This window comes from Solea senegalensis, linkage group LG18 (genome assembly GCF_019176455.1).
Source record: "Solea senegalensis isolate Sse05_10M linkage group LG18, IFAPA_SoseM_1, whole genome shotgun sequence".
Taxonomy (NCBI): Eukaryota; Metazoa; Chordata; class Actinopteri; order Pleuronectiformes; family Soleidae; genus Solea; species Solea senegalensis.
In genome coordinates this window covers 1,967,537-1,981,908 of record NC_058041.1, presented here as the reverse complement: position 1 = coordinate 1,981,908, position 14,372 = coordinate 1,967,537, and the positions used below count along the sequence as shown (strand labels likewise).

Sequence of the window (14,372 nt, the reverse complement as noted above, 5' to 3'; positions counted from 1 at the left end):
TCTCTCTCTCTTTTCTCTCTTATCACTCTCACTCTGCATTTCATAAAGACTTATTTGTGATCTGCTATAGTTAATAATAATAATGGATTGTGTTGGATACATGGTTTAAGAAGTGTCTTTCTCTTTCCAGTCAGTTCAAGGAAGGACGTTCCATGAGGAGACGGTGCTGTTGTTTTTGAGCTTAAAGGTGTGTGTAAGGCTTCACCTCCCTGGAATGAGAGGGTTTGGATAAATGATGCACTGTCAGTGAGAGTGAGGTGTCACTCAGCAAGAAAAAATATCATTTACATTGACCTTCACTGTATCTCTGAAACAATATGATATGGGCCACCAAATCAGTTTTGTGTTTTGAATCACTTTAGAGCTGCAACTAATGATTCTTTTCAAAATGGATTATTTTCTCAATAAACCGAGTAATCGTTTGGTTCATAAAATGTCAGAGAACTTAAAAAAAAACAAAAAAACGTTGATCAGTGTTTGTCACACCTGGAAATTATGTTCTCAAATGCCTCGTTTTTGTCCTCAAACCAAAATGATTCAGTTTTAATGATTTCTTTGTTCCATGAAGCAAAGAAATGCAGAACATATTCACATGTAAGAAGCTGAAACAATCAGAAATCTTGTTTTAATCATGAAAAAAGCTTCAAACTGATTAATTGATTATCAAAGCAGTTGACGATTCATTTAATAATCGATTCATCGAGCAATTGTTTCAGCTTTAAATCATTTGTGGTCTGTACCAGACCTGAAAAAGATCAGATTGTGTGTGAGTGTTGCTGTTCACGGTGCCATGAAATAAAATTTAATAACAAAAAATCACACCTCATTTTCAAGTAGTAATAGAACACTAAAATGGGACATGTTCATACATGTTCAGTTTCACATAAAAATAAAGATAATCTGACGATTTATTAGTTTAAGCGTCAAAGTGTCAAAAGTCACGTGTTATAAAATAATATGTTTAATAGAGTCAATTTTTTAGTAATTATAACCTGAATAGTTGGAAATGCAGTCGCCAAATTATGCGTCATGGCACTGTTGGTATGACGCACAGCGCGCGCGCACACACACACACACACTTTTATGTTATTTTATCATACATGAATTATCTTTAAGGCTGCAAATATATAGTGTTTATTCACAAAACGTTAATGAAATTAAATAATTACTGAGCACGAGAGAGCAAATACTATGTGTCCAACCCAGAGACAGCAGCCTTGTCCCGGGAGAAGCCTGACCCTCCCCTCCCCTCCCACCCTCTCCTCCCCTCCCCTCCCCCTTTGTTACAAATCGCCGGGAAATCTTCAATTGGACAGTAACTCCCTCCATTCAAGGCTTGCGTGGTCCAAGAATAGCTTCTGCCTCAATAGTCTCTGCTTATAACGCCGAGCTGCTGCTGCTGCTGCGGGGGAAAGGAAGTGACATCTACTCCTACTACACTCACACCAGGAGAGAGAGAGGGGGGGGGAGAGAGAGAGCGAGAGAGAGAGAGGGAGAGATTATCGCGCAGGCGGTGGTAATCTGGTTTCAGGACCACGGACAGAGACACCGCACCGGGCCATGAATCCCGGCCCTGAAGTTGCCTCCAGCTCCAAAAAACCTCAACCTCACACCGGACACGAGTGTGTGTGTGCGCGTGTGGAGAGAAGTTTGTGTGAGAGCGCGCTGAAGTCACGCACTGACCATGTTTGTGCTCAGGTGATTTCACAGGGAAATCAGTGAGTGTCGAGGACGACAGAGGAAAGTGCCACTCCTCAAGTCAAAATCAAGTTTTTTTTAATTAATGTGTGAGTGAGAAACTCGTGCGCTCAGGCGGGAGCGCGCACAGACTTAATTTTTTTTTTTTTTTCGCTCACATTGGTCCATTGGATCCTGGAGTCGTGAGGATGGAAATCCGGCCGGACAGGTTTAAGGCCGTGGCAGCCAAGACTCTGGGCAAGATATACGGGTATGTAACATCTCATTATTTAAGACAAATGACAAGCAGCAAAACAACAACAACCTTACATTAGTGTTGAAAAAAGTTAGACAGCGACTTAAAAGCTGTAGCAAACTGCTCCTTTAAAGCTCCAGGACCTGCTCGAGTATGACCTTGCACTACATGTGCTCCTCACAGAGGCTGCTGACTCCATCACAAGAGGAAGTGGAATACACATATAATTTATGGTTTTTATGCAACTGCTGTGCAGCCGTCAAATGATTCCACATCAAAAAATGTCTTTCATTCTTTCTTGAAAGGCACAAACAAAGAGAATTAGGTTTCATTTCACATCCAAACTGCTTTATCAGTGTAAGATGAAGCCGCGGAATCAATAATTACATTCAGCTCCTGCATGCAGGCTTTGCTTTTTCTTTTTTTTTCTTTTTTTTGTTGTTGTTGCACTGCTGCTGTGCCGTTGTCATATTACAGAAGCCTCGTCTTACTTTAATGTTAAGGTGTTTTTTTGTGGGTGCTTCACTTCACTTCCTGTCGTGCACTAAGTGTGTTTGATAAGATGCTGAGTGAGGTTTGACACTGTCACACCTGCCACTGGAGGACGGTAGAGTTTTTATTAATCCTGGAGGAAATGATGTGCTGTTGCGCCATTGCCAGATTAAGAGATATACAGTTAGAGGAAAGAAAGTACCAGATATTACAAAAAATTTAACTAATTTTATATATGTACTGTATATATATATATCTATATATATATATATATATATAGATATATAAGAAAAGAAAAGTAAGTAAAATCAAATAAAAATACCCCTTATAATGAAAGTGGAATATATGCAATAATATGTACCAAATAGAAAATATGACAAATTAAGAAGAGTTAAACTCTGTACTGAGTGTTATTTAACTCTTTATGTCTTTACGTGAATAAAAGAAAACGGTTGATAAACTTACTATGATTGAGAATCTAATTATAGCAGCTGCTAATACTCAAAGGAATCAATTTAATTCAAACTAAAGTAAGAAAAGTAAACCTATAACTGGCTCATTTGAGGGTTTTTTTTCCACACAAACATGGTTGACAAACTTCAGTTGTAACACTTCTTTTAAAGTTTATTAACCACTGACCACTGCTGCCACATGTGCCCGGACAAGAAAGTCCTCGACATCGACAGATCTGCTCCTGTTGTGAAAAAAACTATGTGTGTGTGTGTGGCAGACACACCCTCCTCTCTTCCTTCCTCCCCCCCTCTCACCGGTCAGTCACTGATGGGTGTCTGAAAGCAGGAGAGGTATTGATGGACTCCTCTTCCTCTCTCTCAGGATTTGATGTAGCGTCTAAACACTTAAATCCTCTCCACAAATAGCCTCTGCCCGGTCCAAGCTGTCGGCCCCCACGTAAATCCCTGCAGACCGCACACCTAGGACAGTGCTCTCTCTCTCTCTCTGTCCCTCTAAGTAGCCCCGTCATCGTGCCACCCCTCCTTTCCTTGCCTCTCCGTGCATCTCACAGCCAGGATTAGGCCGTGGCAGAGAGCCAGGAGGAGCCGTCCTCTACAGGCCTTTCATTCCATTTCAGTGGAGTGCACCTGTGCTCAGGTGTTCCCTGGACACCCGGATGCCTGGATACACGGCTGACGTGTGTGAAATCCCTGGTGCTGCACGACACGCACGCAGACAGACCTTTCGCTGATGACATGGAGTAGTCTCTATTTTATTCTATTCCCTTAAAGTGAACACGTCCAGAAAATATGGGAAAAATGGAATAAAACGGACTTTATTGTCATTGGACATTAGGGTACAGTGAATGTGTGGTTGCTCCACACAGCAGCAACGCACTAAACAGTCAAATATATAATTTACTGATCATTTGCAGTCTTTATGGTCAGTCTGGTGGTCATGAGGGGATTGGATTGAGATGTGAGGGGTCTCCTGTGATGTTTTTCTGAGGGAAATATGGGAAACGTGTTTTGAAATAGTATATTTTTCAGAAGAAAACAGGGTAAAGTTTTAGGTATGTGGTGTGACCTCTCCTTACATTTGAACCAAAGCATAGCCCTGATTTAAGTTAGTGGTGAAGCCTGTGTTTGTCCTACTATTTCATGATATATATAAAGATATACGCCACTATATGACCACACTTTTAGTCAAAAACGCCAAATAAGACAGTTCTCTACATCACATATACAATGTTACTCGTAAGCAATAGAAATCAGATGTAAACTGAATTAGAGCATTTCTTTAAATTATTTTTAAGATGCTTTTATTTTGCCAGGAAGTCATATTGAGTTGGTGGCATCATGTGATTTTATTGGATCAGTGTTACAAAGTAAATCTACTTATTAACCCTCTGTTCAATGTGAGACCTTTTGTGGAAGGACATGCTGTGACAGCATGCACTCATAAAAAGCAAAGTAAATTCAGTCCTTGTCATCAGAAATCCAGTTAATGTGGTTGATTTCTTTTTTGATTTTAGTCTTTTAATAACCTATTTGACCCTCTCGCTCTCACCCAAACCTAAATAAATAGTGATTAAGTGAATCTGGCTTTTTTAGGTGTAAATGAGCAGAAAATAGACGTTGTTTTAGTTGAACAGGTTCAAGGAGCAATGACCTTTCCTCAAAGTGTGATGAGAGCCATGAGGGAGGAGGTCAGGTATAGCTTGTGTGGGGGATTACGACGGATTTTCCTCAACTTTGAGTCAGTCGTGAAACGTCAAAGCTGGGCACGCGGTACAAAGGATAAAGTTAATGGAGAGAATGGAAAAATAAACGTGGAGAAATAAGTCGGTGTTGTCGAAGGCAAGTGTGAATCCAGGGGAGATGAGGACGAGGAGACAGGAGGAATGAAAAGAGGAAGAGGGAGAGAGAGAGAGAGAGAGAGAGAGAGAGAGTGAGTCCCACCCAGATAAAAATAGTCAGAGAGAGAGCCAGAGATATTAATAATTCAGCAGTCAGCATTAATACTTGATCACTGTTGAAGATTGTTTCATCCACTGCTTACTGTAACTAATAGAGCACGTGCTCTATATGTTTTATTATCTGAGTCGCTGCTGTTTCTCCATCTGCTGCTCATCATCATCATCAACAGATTCACAGCCTTTTGTCTCATGTTTTTTGTCACCCGACACGTTACTCTCCGCGTCATCCGTGGGGAAGAGTGCGTTACAGGAGCTTTCACTCAGTGTTTTTTGGTGATTCGTGGGCGAACGGCTGAGGCCGCAGAGCTGTGAGATTCAAGTGTAGACAAACTGCAACGACAAGAAAAAGAGTGGAAGTTAAGGCTGAAGTTGAGGCTTATTAATATGTATTAATACTGTTTTACGTTGTCGGTGGTTTACTCCATGGTAATGCCGTTCACATGTGTATGCAAAATGTATAAACACTCTCTCTATAGCCATTTAAAGAGGAAAGATTTGAGTCCTTGCTCTATGATATCATGTATCTTCGTTCACTCCCTGCACTGCTGTAGTTTGGATAAAATGTCACTTTTCAATGGCTATTATAGATTCTATTCATCAACAGGAAGGGGTAGCAGTAGAGAGACAGACTTTGTGCTTTTATCATCCGGACCTGCAGTCTGATGCTGAGACCTCAGCGCATCGCAAACGTCATGTTTAATAGATCATCTGCTTGCATTCTGATGCATATTTCATGCCCGTGTTAGACTGAAGGCTCGAAGGGGTCAGAGCTTCTGAGTGGAGGAGCCGCATGAGGAGGGAGGAGACGAGGGAGCCTCGTTTGAAGGGTAAAGGAGATGATTGATGCACCGGGATGAGTGAGACGGGTTTTTTTTGGGCCGAGAATCTAAAATATTGAACCAGTATTTGAAAAAGAAACAACAATGCAGCAACAACACCTTGAGAAGAAAGGATGAGTCAAAGTTCTGTCATGAAGATCCACAGCAGTGGGCTGACACTCTCTCTCACATCCAGAACTATTGGCAACCCATGTTTGGAAAATCACAGACTGCTCTTAAAGAAATACTAAAGGAGTAATAATTAAGAGAGAACGACCACGTCTTATATCTGCATTTCCTTGTTCTCCGCAGAGTTCTTGAGAAGAAGCAGGAGAATGGCGAGACCATCGAGCTGTCGGCAGAAGGCCGTCCAGAGCTGGTGGAGGAGAAAGAGATGCCCGTGGTGGACTGCACGTGCTTCGGGCTGCCGAGGCGCTACATCATCGCCATCCTCTCCGGCCTTGGCTTCTGCATCTCCTTTGGAATCCGGTGTAACCTGGGCGTGGCCATCGTCAGCATGGTCAACAGCCACAAGGTCTACAAAGACAACAAGGAGGTCATAGTGGTGAGTTGTGGTGGCGGTGATGACGATCTGGAGCTGATATTTTAGCCAGGTTTGGGGTAAACTGTCCACTGTATTTGCATACATTGAATTACTTTACACATATGAAAACATACTTATAGGCAAACTGTTTAGAAAAAAGTCTTAGGAAAAAGTCTTGCTTATTATTGAATCAAAATGAAGGGGTGAGTGGGCGTGGTCCTTGGTTTGTTGCAATCTACAGTTTCGCCACTGGATGTCACTAATTCTTACATATTTAAATGTATTTAACCAGGAAAAAAAACCTTACATTGAAATGAAAAATCTCTTTTTCAAAGGTTACAGACAAGCAGTCAGTCAGAAAATGACTTTGGTAGAAGTCAAAGTCATGACTTCATGATATGAAATGTACTAGAAGTAAAAAGTAGTAAAACGTTGTTGGACGAGTTGTCTTTCAGCTGGAAGGTTGTGGGTTCAATTCCCGGCTCTGCTAGTCTATATGTGTTCTTGTGCAAGACACTTAACCCCATGTTGCAGGTGTACAGATAAGTGAAGGTTAAATCTTGTGAAATCACCTTCATGTACACGTTCCTCCTTTTGTCCCTGAACAGAAAGCTCAGTTTGACTGGGATCCAGAGACGGTGGGAATGATCCACGGCTCGTTCTTCTGGGGATACATCGTCACTCAAATCCCAGGAGGCTTCATTTGTCAAAGGTTTGCAGCAAACAGGTGCGTTATTTCACTTCTCATGTGCGGTAGAGAGACTGTTGATAAAAAAGTTGAAACCAAGAGATTGAGACTGTTCACTTAATTTACTCCACATTGTTTGCAAGGCATGAATGCACCTTCTTGATATCCATGCACTGACCCTCCCTGCATGTCTGCGCTCCTCTCTGCTCCAGAGTGTTTGGCTTTGCCATCGTGGCCACGTCTTTCCTGAACATGCTCATCCCCATGGCAGCGCGGATGCACTTTGGCTGCGTCATCATCGTCAGGGTGTTCCAAGGACTTGTGGAGGTGCTTCGGTCTTTTTCTGTGCCTGTCCTCTCAAACGCTACCACATGGACATGACAAAGGCATGACGTGTGTGTGTGATTTCTTCCCTCGTTCCACAGGGTGTGTCATATCCTGCCTGTCATGGCATTTGGGCGAAATGGGCACCGCCTCTTGAAAGAAGTCGTCTGGCCACGACAGCCTTCTGTGGTGAGCCTCTTACCCTATAACTGTATGTCTGACACTGTTCCTCGCTGCAGGTGAACGACACACCACCGCATCTCTGTGTTTCTTCTAGGTTCTTATGCTGGTGCTGTGATCGCTATGCCGTTAGCTGGAATCCTTGTCCAGTACTCTGGATGGTCATCAGTCTTCTACGTCTACGGTGAGTGACTGTTTACCTATGAGCTGACACATCACACACAACTCACTCACTCATCTTCTACCACTTGAGGGTCGTGACATAAGGCGGGGTCACACCCTGGACACAACACCAGTCCATCACAGGACCACATACAGAGACAAACAACCATCCACTCTCACACTCACGGTCAATATTGAGTGTCCAATTTGCCTATTCCCCAAATCTGCATGTTTTTGGACGCACCCACACACACATAGGGAGAACATGCAAACTCCAAAGACAAGAGTGCTAACCGCTACACCGACCATGTGGCCCTCACACGCAACACACACATTATTAAAAGTGTTTAACTATTAAAACAAGCATGAGATGAGGTGCTTGCAGTCTGGCTGTGAGAGGTTGTAAGAAAGGAAGTCGACTGCAGCTGAGATGAAGCTGCTTATAATGGAGAACCTTCTGTGCAGAACCATTGAGCTCCCAGAATTCACCACACCACACCGGACCCAGTCAGAACAAGAGCCATTCTGTGTGTTCGTCTCCAGTTTCCTTCCAACAGTCCAAAGTGACAGTGAGTGTGAGAGTAGATGGTTGTTTGTCTCCATGTGGCCCTGTGATGGACTGGCGACCTGTCCAGGTTTTACCCCGCCTTTCGCCCTATGTCATGTGGAGGATAAAGTGGTAGAAGATGGGTGGATGGATGGATGGATGGATGGACAGACACTTGTTATTCAATTAAGCCTGCACACCTGCAACCCATCACGCACTCAACACACCTGCAGATAAACCCTGGGGTCCTAGCTTTAAGCAATCGTTCTTTTCAGACCCTTCAAACTAAGATTAGATTTATTTTAAGGTGTTATTGTGATGTGTAGAAAGGCACTGTGTCTTTTAACATGGTGGCTTGGTACAGATACGTGGATGTCAAGTGTTAGTTCATCAAGCGAAATCATAGGAAAACCACTTGGTTCAAGTTCAGTGACAGGTTCAGGTTTAGTATCAAAATAAAAGCTCTTAACCTAACGAGCGATTTGCCTCATCCACTGCATTCCAATCCAATACCTTTAATAATTAATGAATGATTGTTGTTATATGTCCTCCTCCCATCTTTCTTTCCTCCGCTCCAGGAAGTTTTGGGATCATGTGGTACTGCTTCTGGACCCTGGTGTCTTATGAGAGTCCGGCAGCACATCCCACCATCACTGAGGAGGAGAAGAAATATATCGAGGAAAGCATCGGCGAGTCAGCCCAGAATTCCATACTGGTTTGTCGAACACAGACTGTACACACTGTATCAGCACTTCACTTTAAATTGAGTTAATGAGAGGGATTTGCAGCGTCATGCTGCTGCTTTTCTTAAACGTAGAAACAAGCTTAGCAAGAAAAAAAAACTAAGTTTCTTTGTGTGGACTTCAAGATTCTGAAAGACCAACGACACACAGGGACATTTTGTCTATTTTATTGATGCAACTAATCATTTATTTCACCCATGTTAATGTTCTGGTCTATGATGCGTGTTCATATCAAAAAATGTCATTAAATCAGTTAAATATTGACATAGTTTGTGACGATTTCTTTCATGTGTGACAGAAATTTAACACACCATGGAGGGCATTCTTCACTTCCATGCCCGTGTACGCCATCATTGTGGCGAATTTCTGCAGGAGCTGGACTTTCTACTTGCTTCTCATCAGCCAGCCAGCTTACTTTGAAGAGGTGTTTGGGTTTGAGATCAGCAAGGTAACAAAAAAAACATGTGGTGACATGTGACCATGAACAAAATGATACTGCACAGTCACAGCTTTCAGTGTTGGGAAAGAAGCTTGTTTTTTCTTGTATCTAGGTGGGCATAGTTTCTGCACTTCCCCATCTGGTTATGACCATCATCGTGCCCATTGGTGGTCAGCTTGCCGACTATCTTCGCTCCAACCAAATCATGACCACCACTAATGTCAGGAAACTCATGAATTGTGGAGGTAAGAACGGGTGAACATTAGAAGTGGGAGGACTCGAGTCACGTGACTTCACTGCAGTCCAACTTAAGTCGCAAATTTGAGGACTTGAACCTTACTTGACTAACGTAGGTAAAAGACTCGACTTGAGTCTTGAGTAAAATGACTCGAAATTCTGCAATTTATGGAATATTTACATTTTCTCAATATCGAGGGATTAACGTTTCAAACATGGGAAAAAAAATTAGGTGTCTGCTTTTGTGGCTTGCGTACAAACCTGGCAAACGAGCAAGAATGACTTCGGACTCGCTTGAGACTTGAAGGTTAAGACTTGTGACTTGAAGGTTAAGACTTGAGACTTGAAGGTTAAGGCCTGTGACTTGAAGGTTAAGACTTGAGACTTTGAAGGTTAAGACTTGAGACTTGTTAAGGCCTAAGACTTGAGACTTTGAAGGTTAAGACTTGAGACTTGAAGGTTAAGGCCTGTGACTTGAGACTTGTGACTTGAAGGTTAAGACTCAAGACTTGAAGGTTAAGACTTGAGACTTGAAGGTTAAGACTTGTGACTTGAAGGTTAAGACTTGTGACTTAAGGTTAAAGGTTAAAATGTTTGCCGTAGACATACAAAACCTTGGGAAGTTGAGTCGGCGCATTTCCAGGGAAAATATGCCTCTCGAGGACAAACAAATGTGCACTCTCAGTCGTAGATCATTTTCACATGGGTGGGCCAAATTACCTGGGCAGGCACAGCAGAGAAAGGGGAGGTAACCTTTCCCTGTATGATGACATAAAGGGAAGACCTTAAAGGGACCTTTAAAGGTGACATCGAATGCTTGTATCACACATATATGTTAGTTATGGAGGTCTACTTGCATATATTAACTTGTTTTCATGGTTAAAAACCTCCTAATCGCTGCAAACGAGCCGATCAAAATATCTCCTCACTGACACTCTCGTACAGAACGTGGACTGTGTTGTGATTGGCCAGCCAACGAGAGCTTTCCCACTGTCCTGTGATTGGCCAGGTAGTGACGTAATAGACAGGCCAGCTCTCAGATACACAGCTCCCCCTCTGGCACGGTGGATGCTCTGCATCTCAGCAGCTACAACGAGAGTAGTTCTTCTTCTTCTGCGGTTGAATGTACGCAACCGGATGTGCCCGGACTAGTGCCCGCACCAGGAGGCGCTACGGTGGTGAGAGGAGTGGTGAGGATTTCTGATGACGACATCAAATTAAGGAAGTGCCGATCCGCTTCGCAGAGCCCAGGAAAACAATACAACACTATTTTCTCAGCAGTGGCTGAACTGTTTGTTCTGAAACTTTAGGGTTTCATAAACGAGGTCATGACACAGATACACACACACAAACCCAGCGTGGAGCTTCCGGTCTATGTGGCCTTTAAGACTTGTAAGATGGGAGAAAGTCACACTTATGCAATTCACAGGTCTTAAGGTTAAGACTTTTTATAGAGACTTGCGGTAAGGACACACACACATATACACCACAACATTGATCTCGTCTCACTCTGCTGAAGTACAGGACGTCCTTCCTTTCTATTACCTTAAGATTGTATCACCTCTAACAGCTCTACCCAAATGTGAAGCATTGACTATTTTTGATCTCCAACCCCTACTTGTTTCATTGTGTTGTGTTGTTTTAGCCGAGTGTTCTAACGGTGCCACAACACACAAATACCCCCCAGTGATTATGGGTACAATACAGTATACTGCACAGCTGATACTCACAAAGGTCAAACCTACGTTCTCAAGATAGTATCTGACATAAATTTGCACTTTTACTGCCATTCGACTGTTGAGATTTTATAAGGTTTTAACCTGGAAAAATAGTTTCCATTTAAAGTCGAGTCAATTCAGCTGTGGTGAGAAGACATTTCTTGCCTAAGACAAAACGACGACTCACAAAGCAAAAGCGCTTGTCAACTATTTTTGAACTCATAGCGAAGTGAAACTTTCAAGTGTACGGAGAACTGTCAGTGCCGAGGCTATTTTAGGACGCCGCTCTGTGATCGGCAGTTTTGTGAGTGTGGCTTCTTTACTGACTTGATGAAACACCCACACACACGTCTCACTTTGACACTTCCGCCTTTTGTCTCTGTGGTTTCTTCTTCACTCGACTCTGTCAGGTTTTGGGATGGAGGCGACTCTGCTGCTGGTGGTGGGCTTCTCTCACACTAAGGGTGTGGCTATTACATTCCTGGTCCTGGCTGTGGGTTTCTCTGGCTTTGCCATTTCAGGTGAAAACCTTAGTGCTCATACAGCACAAATCCGTATTCATTTAATATTCATATAAGGACAGACTTCAACAACATACCCCAAAACAGGCACATGGCATCACACCACGGTGCTCATCTAATAAATAAAATATCATATCAATATCATTCAGTTGTTTATTGAGGATTCAGTCACAGTCATAGTTTTTGGTGGTGTCATTCTACGAGATTTACCTTGAAATATATATATATATATATATATAAATAAAATGTGTTCTTTCCCCCTAAGGTTTCAATGTAAACCACCTGGACATTGCGCCGCGATACGCTAGTATCCTCATGGGCATCTCCAACGGTGTGGGCACTTTGTCTGGCATGGTTTGCCCACTTATAGTCGGCACCATGACAAAGCACAAGGTGGAGTATTATATCGTGTCATGACAACATTTCATTTCCCCCTTTTTTTGTTACAGGAAATGATGAATATCGCTTCCTCATGAAGACTTTCTTTCGTTTATCTTAAGGAGAAATTTGTCACTTAAGTGGAAAAGTTGCTGCACATGCACTAGGTCTATTGCAGAGTAGAGCAAATACACAGCCGTGTTTTAACCATTTGTCCCCTTTTTCTTCTTCTCACCTTTCATTAACAGACACGAGAAGAGTGGCAGGGTGTGTTTCTCATTGCCTCAATTGTTCATTATGGAGGTGTCATATTCTATGGTTGGTATATTCTCTCTACCTCATCCTCAAATCATCAGGATGTCGATGTAGACGTCATAGATTTGGTGAAAAATCTCATATTATTTCTGCAGGACTTTTTGCGTCTGGGGAGAAGCAAGCTTGGGCCGAGCCCGAGCAACTGAGCGATGAGAAATGTGGCATCCTGGACGAGGACGAGCTCGCCAACGAGACGGAGGAGCTCTATCGCACAAGCGGCGGGGCAGGTTACGGCGCCATGAACCAGGGAGTGGATCCCAATGGAGGAGGAGGAGGAGGCTGGGTCTCCGACTGGGACAAAACCGAGGAGTATGTGCAACCAGCAGCCGGAACCAATAACTACCTTTACAGAGGAGAGGGTGACAGAGAGCTGACGTAAGACACGTGGATCGTCTCCACAAACAGCACAATCAACAGAGTGACCTGACAATTTTAAAAAAGTGCAGACTTGTACAAGGGACAATTTTCTGCAAGTCTGTAGGCCTACTACTTTATTACATTACAACAGAACTGAATTCAAAGAGACTGCACGTGGCTGCAGGTGAAAACATTAGTAGATATAAAAAATGTGTGTGTTTGCGTGTTTGCAGTTGTGTGACAGACAATCTATGTAAAACAAAACAAAAAAAAAAAAGTTGTAGGACCTGTTATCCTCGGTGTATTAACGATTGGAGACCGTGGGTGGTGTTTTAGGTCCGGTGTGGCGTTCGTTGATGTTTATTCATTGTAGTAATTATAGAAAAGTACTAATCAATTGGCACATGTCAGTAGTATACCTCTCATTTGACACATCTTCAGGCACATAAGCACATTTCTGTTTTTGTTCCTGTTTTTTGTCTCTGTCCCATTGAAGTTTTATTTTCAATGTGCACACTTTTAGGGGGAAAAAAAAGCATTTCACTTGTGCCAATACAACAAAAAAACATCTTGCGCTCATAGTATTGGTTTACTTATCCACTGAGAATTGAACACTTGAATTGAAAGCCTCATATTTGACTGTAAAGAATGGCATTGTCTGGATACAAATCAAGATTTTGTATTATACCAGGTCCCCACAAGTCATTTTCTTTTCTTCAAAGCCCAGAATCTGAAGCTTTACATGCAATGTTTTCCTTTAAGTCATTGTTGGGTTCAACTAATTTGTGCTCTAATTCTTTCTCAGAAAAACAGGAACCCAACACATGACTCATTTATTCTCTGTCTGTTTTGACTGTCGTTTAATAGCATAAACTGTCCAACCGGGTGCTTCACAGGCTTCAACCTTGGCAGGTGACTTACTTAAGTACTTAAGTGTGCAGTGCCGACTTGTATAGAAAGTTCTTTGATAGGAAATGTAAGAGATATTGGTAGGAAATGTCACACACATACACAGAGGTCAGCACCAGTGGATATTCTTTCATTCGCTAACACAATACACTGTCAATAATACACAATAATACACTCAAAACTAAAGTGCACCTAAAAAGAAAGTCACTAAATAAAATAAATGTTCTTACATAAAATAAAAGAAGGTGGAAATCCCCTTTTGCTTTATTAATGTACATAGTGCACCAAGCTGAAAATGTTAGATTATCAGTAAAAAAAAACCCAACAAACTAAGATTAATTAAACATAACAGGGTGATAATGCATGGACATCAAAACAAGTTTTATTTATTATTTGTAGCACATGTAATGTATTGATACTTGCCCTCTTGTGGGATGGTACCAGTGTTTCATTGATTAAATTTCACTCACTAATAAATACACTGTATTTAATATGACACATAAGGGGTTTTTAACCATTTTTTTTGTCTTTTTTGTTTTGTTTTGTTTTGTTATGCTATTGTTTAATGTTTTGTTCTCTGTTGTAAACAAACCATAAATGTAAAAAAAGAAAATCATATACATGTGGAACATTGTA

At 42.1% G+C, this 14,372-nt stretch overlaps 1 protein-coding gene across 1 annotated transcript; it reads left to right on the top strand.

The window, feature by feature from the left end:
- The first annotated feature begins 1,322 nt into the window (after nucleotides 1–1,322).
- On the top strand, nucleotides 1,323–14,232 carry LOC122759553 (vesicular glutamate transporter 1-like). Its single transcript, XM_044014479.1, has 13 exons — nucleotides 1,323–1,948; nucleotides 5,987–6,239; nucleotides 6,827–6,945; nucleotides 7,119–7,233; nucleotides 7,332–7,419; nucleotides 7,508–7,594; nucleotides 8,698–8,834; nucleotides 9,161–9,310; nucleotides 9,414–9,546; nucleotides 11,667–11,777; nucleotides 12,043–12,170; nucleotides 12,404–12,473; nucleotides 12,566–14,232. Exons 1-13 carry the CDS (start codon nucleotides 1,887–1,889, stop codon nucleotides 12,847–12,849), a joined length of 1,737 nt encoding a protein of 578 aa, XP_043870414.1. The 5' UTR covers nucleotides 1,323–1,886; the 3' UTR covers nucleotides 12,850–14,232.
- The last annotated feature ends 140 nt before the right edge of the window (nucleotides 14,233–14,372 follow it).